General features: G+C 51.1%; 1 protein-coding gene across 4 annotated transcripts in view; it reads right to left on the bottom strand.

Annotated features, from left to right (window-relative positions):
• Positions 1-1,967: 1,967 nt before the first annotated feature.
• Positions 1,968-17,569, bottom strand: part of DNPEP (aspartyl aminopeptidase) — a 19,724-nt gene continuing 4,122 nt past the window's right edge. For 2 of the 4 annotated variants that reach the window (XM_049614836.1, XM_049614837.1), the window contains exons 2-16: positions 13,065-13,112; positions 12,065-12,158; positions 11,890-11,978; positions 11,603-11,716; positions 11,251-11,376; positions 10,917-11,047; positions 10,580-10,655; positions 10,365-10,472; positions 9,542-9,619; positions 8,252-8,335; positions 7,076-7,236; positions 6,658-6,697; positions 6,452-6,553; positions 2,409-2,576; positions 1,968-2,102 (exon numbers count right to left, since the gene is read on the bottom strand). In XM_049614836.1, the coding sequence (XP_049470793.1) occupies positions 2,052-2,102; positions 2,409-2,576; positions 6,452-6,553; positions 6,658-6,697; positions 7,076-7,236; positions 8,252-8,335; positions 9,542-9,619; positions 10,365-10,472; positions 10,580-10,655; positions 10,917-11,047; positions 11,251-11,376; positions 11,603-11,716; positions 11,890-11,978; positions 12,065-12,152 (1,416 nt within the window). In that variant the 5' untranslated portion in view covers positions 12,153-12,158; positions 13,065-13,112 and the 3' untranslated portion in view covers positions 1,968-2,051. Of the gene's footprint in view, positions 2,103-2,408; positions 2,577-6,451; positions 6,554-6,657; positions 6,698-7,075; positions 7,237-8,251; positions 8,336-9,541; positions 9,620-10,364; positions 10,473-10,579; positions 10,656-10,916; positions 11,048-11,250; positions 11,377-11,602; positions 11,717-11,889; positions 11,979-12,064; positions 12,159-12,695; positions 12,715-12,774; positions 12,871-13,064; positions 13,113-17,569 lie in introns of those variants that run through there. The other 2 variants (XM_049614838.1, XM_049614839.1) reach the window with 2 other exon arrangements.

The following is a 17,569-nucleotide window of genomic DNA, read 5'->3' as shown; positions in this document are numbered from 1 at the left end:
CAGGGACCCCCATGCTCACTTTTTATATTTATTCATAGGTACTTGATTATTACGCTTTGTAGAAGTTGTTCTAAAATTTTCATTTTCAAACTATTCGTTGCCGGCCTAAAGAAATAATTTCTGTATATTGATTTTTCAGCCAGCTACCTTGATAAACTCTATTAATTCAAATAAATAATATAGCTTTTGAATTTTCTATGTAACAAATCATATCAAAAGGAACTTTACTCCTCCCCTTTCAGTGTTTCCTTTATCCTTTGTCTTCACCATATCACCCAAACTAAGGACTAACAGTACAGTGTTAACTAAAAATGGAAAACCAAGCATCCTTGTCTTATTCTCCCTCTCCCAGCAGCAGACCTGAGACCAGGATCCAAGTGCAAGGAGTTTATTTGGAAGGTGGAGGTAAACACTGGCAGGGGCGTGGAGGTGTGAGACAAGGAAGGGAGGGTGGACGATAAAGGGGTATGTTATCAAACTTAATTCTGGAGCTTGGTTCTGCTGCAGAGTCCCATGCAGACTGCAGAGTCCCATGCTACCCATGTCCAAGTGATCTCCCAGGATGTGAGGGGGCTGGAGTTTTCTTCTAGCCTTGGCCTTCTGGTTGGAGCTGTTCTGGGGTGGGGAGAATTCATTCCCTGGCACTTCCAAAGGTCATGAATGGAAAACTGTAGTCGAGCAGCAAAAGCCAGCCCCCAGGCAAAGAAGTGTAGCTGTGAGCAGTTGGAAGTTGGGACAAGTCTACTGAAGTGATCAAAGTGAGGGACAGAGGGGGGGGTGCTAACGGTGTCTTCTACCAACGCCTTCCGTGTTTTACTATGACAAACAGCACTGGCAGTCCCCATAGGAGAGCAGCAGCTGCCTAAGTCCAGAACACGTCCTCCAAAAATCACCCAGTTCATCCAAAAGAAGGAAATAAAAATACTCGTATCTCGGGGCGCCTGGGTGGCCCAGTCGGTTAAGTGTCCGACTCTTGATTCAGGTCATGATCTCAGTTTCTTGAGTACAAGCTCCATGTGGGGCTCTGCACTGACAGCACAGAACCTGCTTAGGATTCCCTCTGACCCTCCCCTGCTCACACTGTCTCTCTGAAAAAAACTTAAAAAAAAAACAACCAAACTACTTGTATTTCACGGTTACAGCATACTGAGAAAATACTAGACTTCGGTGATAAAGGGCTGCCACCTGGTCTCAGCGATTCTGAGATCCTATGATCACATCAACACCAGGGAACTCAGTTCCAAAGCAGCGTTCTACCGTCAACCCGGCCTCCAAAGGACTGGGCTCGGCCAGCGAGAGGCTTGTATTGGTGACCGTGCCACATGCCAGGGTCTGTCACCAGCACACTTAGCGCTAACAAATACGACTGCTGGCGCTTAGGAAAAAAGCCACAAGATAGGCAAACTTAAGACAAAGAAGGGGAATGAACAAATACAAGGAAAGGAGCAGGAGGAGGAGGAGGAGGAGGAGGAAGAAGAGGAAGAAAAAGAGGAAAAAAGGAAACAGGAAAAGAGAGGAGAGATAAATGATGGAGGGAAATTACTAACTAGAGGAAAAACATTTAATTTAAGAGATTGATTATAAAAATTCATAAGAGGCTGAGAGGGGCGGAGAGGGGGACAGCCTGGGCTGCCCAGGGCAGCTCTGGGGTCCCATGCTGAGCGTGGAGCCCCCACAGCACGGAGATGGGCTCCTGGACTCTTGCGGTAATGGAAGATCATTGAGGCTGCTTCCCAGAAGGGAGGAGTAGGGATGGGAGAAGAACCTTCCAATTGTGGACCCACCTACCTGTCACCCACTTCAGGCATGGGCTTAAGGAAAAGAGATTCGAGATCAGGCCTCCAGCTCCCAGGAGCTGCGCCCCCACCCCCACCTGCCCCCTACCTCCCCCTCTGTTCTGCTTCTAGTGGCTCAAGCCAGATTCAACTCCCACCCCTCCAGCCTTCAAATGAGCACAACAGAATGCATCTGAGTGAAAAATCCACTTTAATAATCCAGCTTCAGCTCAGCTGACAACTTCTCAAGTGCAAGAGAAGTCTTTCCAAGAGGCCTCAATCCACTAAGAGGTTACGGCTCAGAGAAGGGAACAGCTCAAAGAAGCCCTAAAATGGAGAGCAACAAGGGATTTGGAATCAGTGCAGACCAGATGGGGGGGCCCTGCTCCCGCCAACACAGGCCCAGCCAGAGAGACACAGGTCCTTGACCCACACATGACAACTGCCCCCGTCTTCCCATCTCTCGTCCCCACTCTATCCTCTCATTATCCTCTGGGGGCTGATCAGGGCCCCTGTGTCTCAAGAAGAATGGGCACCCTTCCTTTCCTACAGGGTAGCATGGAGCCCCAGCAACCAATCCAGGCACCAGAGGAGGAGCCCAGCCACCATGATGATGGATGAGGTGGGAGTCACCTTGAAGAGGGTGAGGGTCTGGAGCACTCCTGAGGTGCAGGCGGTCTCCCGGATGGAGTGCATGGCCAGCTGGGGGCTGCCTAAATCCAGTACTCGCAGCCCCAGCCGAGAAGCCAAGATAGGTCCAATGGTGGTTCCACAGGGAGAGTCATTCCGCACCATGAGATCCTACGGAGAGGAGGACAGGTTCATGAACAACAGGTAGTGTCTGCTCATTAAGCCCAAACAGGAAGTCATCTTAGAACTGCAGGACTGAAAGGGGCCCTGGCAGAGGGCCCACTTCTGCCCCCTCAGAGAGTAGATGTGACCAGAATAAAGATAGCCTACATTAAATGGCAAGCCCAAAGGACAGTATATTCTGAATTGGTCCTACTCTCTCCATCTGAACTACCGCCACCCTAATTCCAGCCACCTTCCCTTCCATTACGATTCCTTCCTCCACATAGCAGGCAGGGGAATTAAAAAAACAAAATGTACCCTTTATATCAACCTCTTGCTTAGCACACACTCACTTCCTGTACCCATACACACACAAAGAACAATCACTCTGTAGTTTTAGTGTTTTTAGAAATATTGCTATTGGCATTCTGAGTTTCTTTACATTCTGATAAAATTAAATTAAATAAGAAGGGGCACGTGGTCGGTTCAGTCGGTTAAACATCCGACTTTGGCTCAGGTCATGCATGATCTCATGGTTTGTGAGTTCGAGCCCCGCATCGGGCTGTCTGCTGGGAGCAGAGCCTGTTTCTGATCCTCTGTTTCCCCCTCTTCTCTCTGCCCCTTCCCTGCTCACACTGTCTCTCTCAAAAATAAACAAACATTTAAAAAAATAAATAAGAAAATCATAATATGTTCAAAATTAAGATTTTTAGTATAAGGGAAAACAGGATTATAAAATCAGATAAATTAAGCAGTAACTATTACTTCTTACACAAGTATAGTATTAATTCATGGTTTGCAAAAAATATGGATATCTAACTATGTCTACAGAAATGACCCCAAAGCCCCCCCCCCCCCCCACTCCTCAAGAACAACGGACACTCATGGTGCCAGACAATGGTCTCTAAAACCATCATCCATGTCTGGGGACAGAAATGAACAAGATGAGCCTGCAATTTCTTGTTATGCAAAAAGCAAGACAACTTTCAAGAGTCCTGTCAAAGGACACATGTCAACAGGGTTCCCACTGGTCAAAGTTATGATGATCCGAGGGTGAAAGTAAATGGCTACAGGGGCGCCTAGGTGGCTCGGTCGGTTAAGCTTCTGACTTCGGCTCAGGTCATGATCTCACGGTCCTTGAGTTCGAGTCCCGCATCGGGCTCTGTGCTGACTGCTCAGAGCCTGGAGCCTGTTTCAGATTCTATGTCTCCCTCTCTCTCTGCCCCTCCCCTGTTCACGCTCTGTCTCTCTCGGTCTCAAAAATAAACGTTAAAAAAAATTTGAAAAAAAAAAAAAAAAAAAAAAGTAAATGGCTACAGTGCTTCGGGTCACAACGAACCAATGAAACCCTTGATTTAATGACAGAAACGGAAAAGGAAAAAAGCCCCTTATCTGTCACCATGTAAGGTGGCTATTAACACAGCTCGCCTTGAAAACTGATTAGTAAAGGGAAAGAATTAGCATTTATCCCGTCTTTCCACCAGAAACCCTATTGCATGATAACCAAATAGCCCTGGCTGACGGGGAGAAAAGTTCTGCTTCCCAGAACAGCAGCTAATCTATGCAGAAGGGATTATGCGTAGAAAAGGGATGAATTGGGGGAATGAATTTAGTGATTTCAGCAAGGATTATTGACTGGTGTCAAAACCATCATGTGTCTGGTTGTCAGGGATCTCATCACTTGCACAGGGTACTGTCCAGCCAAAGGAGGAAAACCCCATATGACAGAGGGGAAGGAGGGCACCCCAACGCATTGCATCACTAAGGGGGGGGGCGCCCAGATAACACAAGTATGATGCAACATGAGGGACCCACCAGTCATGACTTCTGGCTTAAAATGTGTCATCTGCTAAGTCTTTAGGTATGAATCCAATCGACAGGAAATGCAGGACCTACAGGCACCAGCTAAACACCACCAAGAGGAAGCAATCAGACAAATTCAGCAAGTGGGAAATCCTGTGGGATGATGAGCCTTGTTTCTTCAACAAGTCAATATTTTATTTTTTTAAGTCAATGTTATTTTAAAAGGGGGGTGGTGAGGGCTGCACTACGTTATGAGACATTTAAGCAACATATCAACCAGACATAATGTGGTCCTGAACTGGATACTAAGGTGGGACAAATGTCTGTAAAGAATATTTGGGGGAAAGGTGCAAGGGTGGCTCAATTGGTTAAGTCTCCAACTTCAGCTCAGGTCATGATCTCATGAGTTTGTGAGTCTGAGCCCTACATCGGGCTCTGCACTGACAGTGTGGAGCCTGCTTGGGATTCTCTCTGCCCCTCCCCCACTTGAGCTCCCTCTCCCTCTCTCAAAACAAAGAATATTTTGGGGATAACTAGGGAAAACTGAAAATGATCTGGAGGTGACTGGCTGGTTCAGTTGGTAGAGCATGTGACTCTTTATCTTGGGGTCGTGAATTTATTATTTTTTTAATTAAAAATTTTTTAGTGTTTTTTTATTTATTTTTGAGACAGAACATGAGCAGGGGAGGGGCAGAGAGAGAGGAAGACACAGAATCTGAAGCAGGCTCCAGGCTCTGAACTGTTAGCACAGATCTTGAAGTGGGGCTCGAACCCACGAACCGTGAGATCATGACCTGAGCTGAGGTCAGACGCTTAACCGATTGAGCCACCCAGGGGCCCCTCGGGGTCGTGAATTTAAGCACACTGGGTGTAAAGCTTACTTTTAAAAAAATGATCTGTGCATTAGATACAAATTTATTGAAACAAAAATTTACTGAAATGAAAAGGTAAAGAATACGGAGTGAAGAGAAAACAAGAAATATATCCAATACGATTCCATTTTGTAAAAAAAAATGTTTTAAGTATACGCATAGAAAAAAATCTAGAAGAATATACACAAATCTCTGTGGATTAACATTTTGTTTCTTTTTGTATTTCCTAATTTTCTGAAGGACACATGTCCTGCTTCTGCTGTAAGTTATTAAAGAAAATTCCTCCAATGTCGTCTCACTGCCTTAGAAGAAAATGCAAACCCCCTTCCATGGCCTAGAAGGCCCTATAAAGCTGGCCTGGGCAGGCCTCTCTCCCTGCAACTCTGGCTCTCACCCCAGCTCTATCACTGGCGCTCTGTCTCTTCCTGACAGACCAAGCTCGCTCCTGTCCCCGCCTCCCCCCAGGGCCTTTGCACTCATTCCCTTTGGCTGGGATGCTCTTCCTGCAGACTCACCCACGCCTCTTTCTGGTAGTTAAGTCCCAGCTCAAAGTGTCACCTCCTCAAAGAGGCTTCCCTAAGAGTGGAACTACTCAGGTCTACAGGGGACAGGGTGGGGCTGTGCGGCAGAGAGAGCCCTGAGCCAGGAGACAGGATGCCAGGGTCCTGAGTCACCAGGACCTGCTCGCTGCTTGTCACTGGATCACCTGGGCCCCAGGCCCTTAAATCTCTGCTTCTACCTATTTCTGTCGAGATGGGCCACTGCTGAGGCAAGAATGCCGAGGCCGTTAGAGTTCCAGTCTCCCCAGCCCTGAACTTGCCTTATGGAAGCCCCCAGGGTATGTCAGAGAGACACAGGGGGCTGGATGGGAAAAAGGCAGGACTGACCCACCATGTGCCTCGAGCACTCTGTACCTTCAGTTCTGACAGAAATCCAGGAGAGGCATCGTTATCAGCCCCATTTTACAGGTGTGGAAACTGAGGCTCAGAGAAATGAGGGGACTGGCCCTCAGCGGCAGGACCAGCCCCACAGCAGAGCCAGCACTCATCCCAGCTCCGCCTACATCCAAAACCCACTCTTCTCACTCGACTGGAAGCCCATCCACTACAGGTTGGCTACCAGGCCCCCCTCCACTGGGGGGGCCCATCTGCTTATGTCCCCCAACCCCACTCCCTCCATCACATCTTCCCAGGCAGGGCCCGGCCTCACCTGCAGGGGCACCCCAACATTACTGGCCACCTCTCGGATCAGGGCCTCTGAAACCGCATTCGAGGCGTAGCGCTGCTTGCTGTTGACCTTGATCACCGGGCCCTGGAGAGAGGGACACCAGGAAATGAGGGCGAGCCACACATGAGTGATGGGCCCAGAACCAGCCAGGCCTCCCAAGTCCCTAAGGAGAAACAGGACTACCTCACCTTGTGGAATAAGGGCCGGTGGTTCTCCTCATGCTTGTCCCTGCAAGAGGCGGATTAAGGGCCAGGGATGGCAAACAGGAAGTGGGCCTGGCATCACCACCACCTACCCCGTGGAAACATCACTAATGCATCCCAGCATTCTTCCCCACCCAGCCCGGCAGGACCTAGGAGGCATATCAGTGTTCCAGGCGGCCTCTAGCAACAGAGGGAAAGAAGTTCACAGAGTCTCTTCAACGTACCTGGGAGGGGCATCACATGACTTTGGCCAATTTGGGCCTTGGAGCAGTCAAGAGGAAGCCGTCACTGACCTTTCCCCCAGAAGGAGGAAGGAGGGGAAGGGGGAGGGGCTGGGGCCCAGCGTTAGGTTACCCGCGGGCCGCCAGCTGTGAGGACTACGAGCCTGGCCCGGCGGACTCACAGGTAGTTGGGGTGCACGGCGTGGGCCATGTCTGCGCTGATCATGTAGGACTTGGGGATGGCTTCCTCGAAGGCCGTCAGGTGCTGGGATGAGGCCGAGATCCGGCGCAGCACCAGCTCTGTCAGCAGCGACTGTGCCCCCTGGGCGCTCTCGGACCCCACCTGGTGAGAGCAGAGACTGGCTCTGGGATCGGGGGCCTGAGGCAGAGGCCAAGGAGAGGGGCCCAACACCCCAGACCGGCCCGGGACCCAACTGATTCAGTGGCTGAGGACTGTGGGATGTTGTCAGCAACGTCCCCAACACCGTGCCACCGAAAACCTGATGGTGGGCTGGGGCCAAACTCACCCTGAGTCGTCTCTGGGGCAGCAACAGCACTTTCTACGGAATCCTACATTGCCCCCCACCTTCTTCCTTCCCCTGACCCTCATGTCTGGGCCTCATCGCAGATGCCCTCTCACACTGGCCAATCTTCTTTTATGCATGTGACAGAGACGGCTAACTACCCGTGCTAGCTTGTACAACAGAACACCCAAACTGCAGCTAAGCATACAACTACTCAGGTAGACAGGACATTCCCAGCTTCCCCTGCAGCTAAACGTGGCCATGCCAAGTCCCATGAACACAGACAGTGAGGAATGGCACCTTTGGGTGGTGCCTTAAATGAGCGTACACTCTCCCCGTGCCCTTTCCTCTCCTCCTAACTCAGTACAGACACGATGGCAGGAGCTAGGACAGCCACCCTGGATCCTGAGATGGAAGCCAAGTGCTCAGGATGGCAGAGACCTGTCCTGAACTGCTCACTCTGACCCGTGCAATTATGTGCGAGAGAACAACCCATCTGTTCAGGCTCTGTTGCGTTGTCTAAGACTGCACCTGACACAGGCACGCAGAGTAAAGGACCCGCCATGTGCTGAGCCCTGGGACTAACAGATGAAAGGGCAGGGTCCCTGTCCTCGAGACGCTCACCATGTGGCACACACAGAGACAGAGGAGGTATGGTCTCACTACTGAAAGCAGATATATGCTGAGCCAGGGGGACCAGGCGCTAAGAGAGCACAGGCAGTATCTTCCCACCTTTGTGGCTTCCGGAATAGCCCTGGCTTACGGTGGGTACCTGACACAAGCTGGCTGCAGAAAGCTTCACAGAGGGGACCCTCCACAGAACCCTCTATGTACCTCTTCGTTGTCATAGAGAGCAATCATGCGCACGTGGGGCTCCGCGGCCAGAGAGGCAGGAGATGCACAGGAGTCGATCAAAGCCTGTTTGGGGGGCGGGGGGGGCGGTATCAAGAGCATCCTCCTCATCCCCCCTTCTTCCATAACCCTCCCCACCAACACCTCGGAGGTTCATACTCCCCGCCTGCCTTCTGTCATCACGGCCGGAGGGAAGTGGGCTGGGGCTTTCACAGGCTTTCATCTCTTGGGGCGCTGCCCAGCATGCGGGAGACCTTTTCAACTGGGCTGGGAGAACCACCCTTTGGGTGTTCTCCTCCCCTACCTTCCTATGCAAAAGGCAGGAGGATGAATAAGCTGGAGGGGAAGAGCTGAGAATCCTGGAAAGTCAAAAGAACCACACAGAGCGTGTAAACTAATTGGCCTCAGTGAAAAGATCAAGGTCCAAAGAGGTGACCAGGTGACCCGGACTCCATCGAGGTGATGCAGCTGGCTGGCTGCAGAAGCTAATACAGGTCCCAGGTCTGGCTCTGGTCTCAAGTTACAGCCCAAAGCCTGTCTCCAAGAACAGGATGGGGAGGGAGGGAGAGGTATGACAAGGGACAGGGCAAGAGGAAAGAAAGAAATAGAACTGACAGGCACCTGAGTGGCTCAGTCGTTAACCATCTGACTTTGGCTCAGGTCGTGATCTCACAGTTTGTGAGTTTGAGTCCCATATCAGGTGAGCACAAGTCCTGCCTTGGGTGAGCCCTGCTTCTCTCTCTCTCCCCCTGTCTCTCTCTGCCCCTCGTGGGATTCTCTTTCTCTCTCTCTGCCCCTTGCTCACTTGTGCCCTCTTTCCCTCTCTCTCTCTCAAAAAAAAAAAAAAAAAAGGAAATAGAAGTAACTAGGATAGAAAGGTGGGGACATCAAGGTGACTGGGAGGAAGACAGACTGCCCCACTGAGACCCCAAGGCACAGACAGAAGGCTGGGTGGGCCTCAGCCTAGAGGGCAGGGGGAGCAGAGGGAGGCGGAGGACATTGCCTTATGAGATACTAAGGCCTCTCCCTTGGAGCAGAGGCTAACACAGGGGAGAAGCAGACGGAGCAGGGCGAGGAGGAGACACCATGGTGCCCTGGCCGGCCTCTCAGCCTTCCCCCACCTCAGCCCCTGCCCATGGCCCAGCCAGCACCAGCAGACCGGGGAGGTGGCCAGTGGCCCTCTTCTGACCTGCTAGGACCTGAGGCAGTCCTCCCCACCCCCACTGCTGCTCCTCCTGGTGATGTGCTGCCTGGGGTGCCGCCGCCACTCACCTGCAGGGCACAGAAGCAGCTGTGCAGGTTGTCCAGCCGAGGGGCAAAGATGAACTCCTCGTAGGCACCGCCCAGGACCTAGAAATACAGGACAGTCAGCCTGCCCTTCGACCCCTCACCCCAACTCACCTGCTTCTCCCTGCTCCCCAACGCCTGAGTGTGAGCGAGCCTCCCTGGCTCTGTGCGCGGCCCCTCCCTGCCCCCTGGCTTAGGGCACTGTGATCCTGCCGTGTAGGGCTGAGTGGACGATGGGGAACAGGGTCGGGCAGGAGCTGAGGGATGGGAGGGTGATGTCTATAGTTCCTACCAGTTCCTGTGAGACTAGAAAAGGGAGACGCTGAATGGTCACAAGACAAGCTAAGGAAATAAACAAGAGACCAGCCCGGAAACAGTGCACATTCAAACAGGCCCAAACATCCAAAGACTTCACAGTCTCCTACTGTGGGCAACTCAGAGGGGCACGAGGGCAGGCTCCAGAGAAAGGGGTGGGGGAGCACAGCCAGGCCTTCTGCCCTCAGAGGTGTAGGGCCGGTATGGGTCAAAGTACAAGTGACCACCTGCAGCAGAAACCCCTAAGGAGTGTGTGGAAGGAATGATTTCCAGGCCCCATCGCAGATGTCCAGGTAGGCAGTTCTGGAGCAGGAAAGTGCCCTTTTGAGAACCACTGGCCTGGAGGCAGAGGGGCATGATGACTACTGGAAAGAACAGGGATGAGATGGGAGTAACTGGGGGACTGGCCGACACGGTGAGTGCTTCAGGGCGCATAGAGGCAGGCTAGGATCCCGGCGATCCCCACCCATGAGTTCCGGCAACCATTCCTCACCGCAGGCTGGGTGTCAGCAAGGCAGAGCTCCATCTCCAAGATATCCTCAGGGCTCAGTCCCAGATGGGCACAGAGAAGGGACATGAGGACCGAGTGGTGCCGGTCATCCTGCAGGGCAAAAGGATGTTAGGAGAAGGTCTGCTCTTCCCCTCCTCCCCCTTCTCAGAGAATCAGTCCCTGCCCCACTCCTCCCCATGAGCAGAGGACTCTCTTACCGCAGCACTGAGAGGTCCAGGCTCAGGAGTCCCCTTCTCCAGCTCCTCCTGAACGGCTGTGGCAAGAATGGGGACTCTGTGTGGAGTCACAAGAGGGAAGTGTGGGGAGGGCTGGAGGCATGGCATCCCTGAGCTCCAGCATCTCCCAGTGGGAACTGCCCTTGCCCTGATTCTCAGCTTGCTTTCCAAGTGGCAGAGCAATGAGGGACCTCAGATAGCATCAGCTGGGTCCCAACAGTAGAACCTGGCTGTGGCCACCATTAGGTAGGTAGTGGTGTCCTAGATCCCACCGGGCCCCTTCCCTCACCTGGTGCCACAGCCCTCGCACCAGACTCACAAATGCATCTCCATGTTGGGCCCGAAGTTCTCGTTGACATTTCGCTGCAGATGGATGGCCAGGTGTGGGATGCGGAGAATGGGCCGGTCCACGTGCACCAGGCGCTGCTCCAGGCGGCCTGAGGCAGGGCACTGTGGCCCACCAGGCCAGGTCAGCCCAGGGCACCTCCCAATCACCGTTGGTTAAAACCCCAGACTGACCAACATGGGCCTCAGACCAGACTGCCCCGCCACCCTTCCCTGGGGGGCTCTCCACAGGTACCCTAAGGGAAGGTCACAGTCAATCTTCAGGCAGCTGAAGGTGAGAACCTCCCAGGTCCCACCCCAGTTCCCACCTTGACAATGACTCGTCCGGCCAAGGTCAGGTCCCGGTCAAACCAGGTGCTCCAGATCCCGCCACCATAGGTCTCCACACCAACCTGCTGGAATCCCACCTGGCTGCGGCGGGACCGCCGTTTCACCTGCGTGTGAAGGTGGGGAAGTGAGAGAAGGCTGAACGACAGGATGTGGAGAGGAGACAGACTGATCGAGAGCTAGTTAACACAGAGCGAATACTGCCGCAGAGAAGGGCCCAAAGTGTGGAGGAAGGGGGCGACAAGTTTCAGGAATAGACTCCCCAACCTGTACCTCTCCACTTCCTTTTGACCTGTCCCCCCCACCCCCGCCCCCGCAACCCCAGTTCCTCACCCGCAGGCAGGGGCTGTCCGTGTGGGCCCCAATGAGGCTGAATCCGTTGCCAGGAACATACTGGCCTCCCACAGCAAAAGCGATGATGGTGGAGGAGTTCCTGGTCAAGAAGTACTGGGGGGGGGGGGGGGGAGGGGGGGGGGGGGCGTGGGGGGGGGGAAGGGGGGGGGGGGGGGGGGGGGTGAAGGGGTGCGGAGATTGAGTTGGATTAGCTAGCCAGCTGGCACAAAGGACTTTGAGCCCCAGCCTAGGAACATGCTTCTCTGCCCCCACCCCACCCCAAGTACCTTGCTCTCTGGCTTGATATCCCAGCTCTCCGTCTCTTTGAGTTCATGGAAGCCAGCCTGGAGGAGGCGGCTGCGGCACTCAGCCACAGCTATAGCGAAAGAAGGCTTTCAGAGCGATGGAAGCGGGTAAGGGGGCACACCGGCCCCACCCTCCTCCCCTGTCCTGGTCACTTACCGTGGAAAGGAGAAGGGCTCCGGTTCACGAACTTGAGGAGTTCCCGGGCCGCGGCCTGCACTGCCTCTTTGCGGGCTCTGCCGGTCATGACCACCTAGGGGAGGGGAGGTGCTCAGACTCCTAGAGGTTTGGGACCCTAGAGTTATATCATCCAGGCCCGGGAACCACCTCCTTCCCCAGCCCCATTCTCCCTAAGTGACCGCTGCGAGGTTCAGACCTCTGCTTCCGCCCCTTTCGCCACGGACAGACGCAGATGCCGGACCAAACCTGGCTCAGCAGAAAGCTCCAGCCCTCCAGCCAAAGTATCACAACCCCAAGGGTGCTCCCCGCCCAGCTCCTCCCAGACGGCCCGCCCCCAATACGAGCTTTAGCCCGGCCCCCTAAATCCTACCCCCACGTGCCCGCCCACCGGGGAAATCCCGGTCGGTTCCAAGCTCTCAGCTCCCAAACGGGCCCCTAAACTCCGGGCGGGCCTGCACCAAGGAGCCAAAGCCCTATTCTCTGGGGAATACCACCCCCCCGTCCCCTCCACCCCCACAGTCTATAGCAGGCCACCCTTTTCCAACCCCAGGAAGACCAGGTCACGGAGGCCGGGCTTTCGGTTTCGCTTTGGGTCGGGCACGGCCCTCACCTCAGAGCGCTGCTGACCTCAGTCCCGAACGGGATCGGAGGGGATCTGAGCTGCAGCTGGGCGGGCCGGAGACACCTACCTGCATAACCCGACGCGTGGGCCGGTGTCCGCTAGCCTGGCTCCGGCTCTCTGCCCGCCCCGCCCCTCGCTAGCCCCCGCCTCCGGGCCCGCCCCTGCCGCGCCGTTTGCTCTGCCGCGCCGTTTGCTCCGCCCCGAGATAGGCCGCGCCGCCAGCCCCGCCCCGCCGTCCGCGGTGGGGGCGGGGGCCCTCTGCTGCCCGGGAGGTGCTAGAGCAGCCTCCGAGTAACGCGCCTCGTCGCCTGTCCCAGGTCAGAGAATCTGAGAAAAAACTCGCCCCTGCCGGCTCACCTGGTCCGACGAGTACGGTACAAAGTGCTCTCTCTCACCGCAGGCACCCTTGTGGTAATAAAAGCAACATGGCTAGTGTTCATGGAGCGTTCACGATAAGCTTTAGCTTTCCAGTAAGGCTTAACGTGTTACCTCGTTTAATCTTCACTATTGCTTCGTCAACTTTGTACTTTTACTGTCCCCATTTTACACATGAACGAAACGAAATACGGAGGCAAGTACCCTATCCAGGGCAGTAAATGGCAGAGCTGGGGTTTGAGCCCAATTAATTTGATTCCAGGGGCCTGGAGCAAGCTACTCTCAGATCGTTTCTCGGCCTTTTTCTATGCACCTAGGTGAGTGTAACGTTACACGGCAAGTCCCCGAGGCCCAGGGAAGTTAATGACTTGCCTAAGATCGCACAACTGTTTGGACGCATCTGGAATGACTCATACCTGCACTCTTTCCACTTCTTAAGAGGACAAAATAAACTCCACACGTTCTTGGAGGCAATCCCAGTTTTCACATGTCAAGAGTGGTAAGCCACAATTTAAAAAACCAAGGTGCCCACCTAGTCATAGATTCTGGTCAGGACTGTTGGTGGCCCCTAGGTACAAAACAGGGCCCAGCACTCAGCGGTGTTAACACTCTAGGGATTACAGGTGAGCAAGCTGCCCTTCATATACTGGGGTAGGAATGGGCCAGGGGAGTGGTCAGAAAGGCCCCGCAGCCTTCAATTCACAGAAGTAGGTATTGCGGGGGAGTGTTCCAAGAATATACGGGTGGTGGGGTAAATTCATGGCATTCCCTGTTTATTGAAATGTATAGTTTTTGTGCTGAGAGTGTCATGGAAAGAACATTCTTTTCCTCTGAGAGCCAGAGGCTGGTTAGTGGGGGACACATTCGCGGACAGTGACAAGGACTGAAACGGGTGCAATGTATAAGGGAAGGAGATTTAACAAAACATTTTTGATGCTCTTCTGAGTACAAAAAAAAAAAAAAGTACATGCTAATGTGAGAAATTCAAATAACACCAAAATGGGTAACTTAGAAAGTGAAAGTAAACATTTTGATAAATTGAACATCTATTCTCGATAAAAAAAAAAAACACCTAAATGAAATCCTCTTAAGAAACCAGAAAGAGGGGGGCGCCTGCGGGGCGTTGGGCGTCTGACTTCCCCTCAGGTCATGATCTCGAGGTCCGGTCCGTGGTTTCGAGCCCCGCCTCCGGCTCTAGGCTGACAGCTCAGAGCCTGGAGCCTGGTTTGGATTCTGGTATTCTGTGTCTCCTTCTCTCTCTGCCCCTCCACTGCTTGTGCTCCGTCTCTCTCTCTCAAAAATAAATAAGCTTAAAAAAAAAGAAAGAAAGAAACCAGAAAGGAAGGATAAAGACTATCTACCAGAAATCTACAGTAGAAATTAGTGGGGAAATACAGAAGTGCTCCTGTTCAAGTCAGAAGTAAGACACTGGTGAGCTATTACTGCTCGTAGTCAACGTGGATCTGCAGTGAAAGCCAGTGCCACAAAGCAAAATAAACAACTATAAATGTGGAAAAGTAAATTTTCTCGTTATTTATAGATTATTTGATTACCTAGAACCTCCAAGAAAATAAGCTGATAAGCTATTTGAGCGGGTAGCAGGAGTGGCCTGATTTTGAAAATCATCAGCTTTCCTGTGCAATAATCAACTAGAAAATATACTAGTAAAAGGGTCCTATTTACAAGAACAAGAAATACTATTAAATTCCTAAGAATGAGTATGAGATACTCAGCCTCACTGTAATCTGGGAAATGCAAGCTAAAAGTGAGGTGCCATTTTTGATTTGTCATATTAGCAAAAGTGAAAAAAACTGGTAAAGTCAAGTGTTGGAGAAGACTTGGGGTAACGCATGCCTTTATACCCAATTTCTGTGGTGTAAACTCTCCCGGTGACTCGTTCCAAGCTGCCAGCATGAACTGAATGTGGAGTTGGGAAGAGATGCACAAAAGCAGGGCATTGTATAGATTTGTACCATACAGATATAATGGACATAAATAAACTCAAGAGCAGAGATTGAGGGGTGCCTGGCTAGGTCCTTCAGAGGAGCATGTGACTCTTGATCTTGGGGTCATGAGTTCAAGCCCCATGTTGGGTGTAGAGATTGCTTACATAAATAAATAAATAAACTTTAAAAAAGGAGCATAGATTGATAATAAAATAGCTAAGAAGGTGATGATTTTTGAGTATTTATTATATGTTTGCAATATAATTTATTAAGAGTGCATAACTGAATTTTTTAATGATTTCTATGTTTTTTTTTGTTTTTGTTTTTTTTCAACATTTTTTATTTATTTTTGGGACAGAGAGAGACAGAGCATGAACGGGGGAGGGGCAGAGAGAGAGGGAGACACAGAATCGGAAACAGGCTCCAGGCTCCGAGCCATCAGCCCAGAGCCTGACGCGGGGCTCGAACTCACGGACCGCGAGATCGTGACCTGGCTGAAGTCGGACGCTTAACCGACTGCGCCACCCAGGCGCCCCTAATGATTTCTATGTTTAATGGCAGGATCACAAAACTCCTGGACATTTGATAATCATTTCTCATGAGCTGATCCAAGTCAGCTCTAGCACACAACTTCTCTCAGACTCTACGTCTTTGTTCCTCACAGTGTGATTTTTGACCAGCAGCATCTACAATTCTAGGGAACTTTCTAGAAATGCAGAATGACAGGGCTCACCCCAAACCTATCAAATCATAATCTGCATGTTAACAAGATCCCTAGCTAATCTGTATGCGAATTCAAGTTTGAGACACGTTGTTTTAGACCGCTGTGTGGTAGTAAAAAGCAATGAGGTCAGGGGTGCCTGGGTGGCTCAGTCGGTTAAGTGCCCGACTTCGGCTCAGGTCATGATCTCACGATTTGTGGGTTCGAGCCCCGCATCGGGCTCTGTGCTGACAGCTCGGAGCCTGGAGCCTGGAGCCTGTTTCTGATTCTGTGTCTCCCTCTCTTTCTGCCCCTCCCCGGCTCATGCTGTCTGTCTCTGTCTCTCAAAAATAAATAAATGTAAAAAAATTAAAAATTAAAAAAAGCAATGAGGTCATGCTTTTCATGTATTATCATAGAAAAAAATTCTGAATATACTGAATGAAAAAAAGGCGATTTCCAGAACAACACTTACACGGCAAGAGCATTTAGGTAAAATTCACATAATGAGCTAAATGTCTAGATTTTATATGCATATACATGTAAGTGCGTGGGAACAGGTTTGGAGGGAGAATGGAATGGCATTAGTTAGGAAATGGGAGGGTCAAGGGGGGGACCTTAGCGATCCAAAAAAAGTTTCTGAGAATCATTCTTGCCCTCAGCTTGCTGAGAAAATCTTCCCGACCAGTCCTTAGCTGATGTTTACAATGCTACCATCATTCATTTCTGTTTGGCTGAACAACTTTTATCTTACTTTATTATTTTTTTAAATGTCTATTTATTTTTGAGAGAGAGAGAGAGCATGAGCAGGGGAGGAGCAGAGAGAATGGGAGACACAAAATCTGAAGCAGGCTCTGACAGCTGACAGACAGCTGACAGCTCAGAGCCTGACCCGGGGCTTGAACCCACCAATGAAGAGGTCATGACCTGAGTCCCACGAATGAAGAGGTCATGACTTGAGCCCAAGTCAGATGCTTAACCGACTAAGCCACCCAGGTGCCCCATTGGCTGAACAACTTTTAAAGAGCAAATACCTGGAAGTTATCATAGCAATTAGTCACACACACTTCAGCGTGTGTCCATTGGTTATATGTATCCTTTCTGACCCCTCTGTTTGTGAGAGAAGCTTTCTAAGTAGTAATTCGTCACATAATTGTTAAGACTGCTTTGAGATACAGAAGACCAAAGCAATGTAAGGGAGAAAAGGCGTGGGGTGTGTGTGTGTGTGTGTGTGTGTGTGTGTACTGTCCCTGTCTGCTAAAATGATCTTGATTTCCTGATTCTAAGACAGACCTGGGTGTCTCATTGATATCTTGGTTGTTTAAATGTATGAATAATTTGCTTCTGGGCATAATGATAGGAGCATACATAGGACACAGTACAATATGTCCTTTCACAGTGTTGTTGGAAGGACATTTTCGTTTCCAGCACAAGTCTTCTGCTCAAGTTCTGTTTTCCATGCAAGACTCAACAGATTAAGAACTACAAATCCCAGGATGCCTTGAGGTGATCTTCGGTAAGATTAAAATTTTCAACCAATTACGTTCTAGGAGGGAGGCTTTAAAAAGTAGTTTGTATGGTTAAAAAGAATGCAGCACCTCTATAGGTACTGATAGGGAACAATTTACAAGATATACTAAGGGAAAAAACAAGGTGCAGAATAGCAGTTATGGTATGTTCTGTTTGTGTATAAACACACACACATACATACACGCATTCTTATATGTTTAAAAGCAGTCACAAGAAAATAGTGACTCTGGGAAAGAGAAATTTTGGCTAAGGGTCTGTGGTAGGAGGAATGTTTCTTTTTTCTTATAAATCCTTTTGTATGTTTTGAATTT

The sequence above is a fragment of the Panthera uncia genome (genome assembly GCF_023721935.1).
Source record: "Panthera uncia isolate 11264 chromosome C1 unlocalized genomic scaffold, Puncia_PCG_1.0 HiC_scaffold_3, whole genome shotgun sequence".
Lineage (NCBI taxonomy): Eukaryota > Metazoa > Chordata > Mammalia > Carnivora > Felidae > Panthera > Panthera uncia.
Note: the sequence above shows the minus strand (reverse complement) of the source record. Positions and strands in the feature narration are given on the sequence as shown.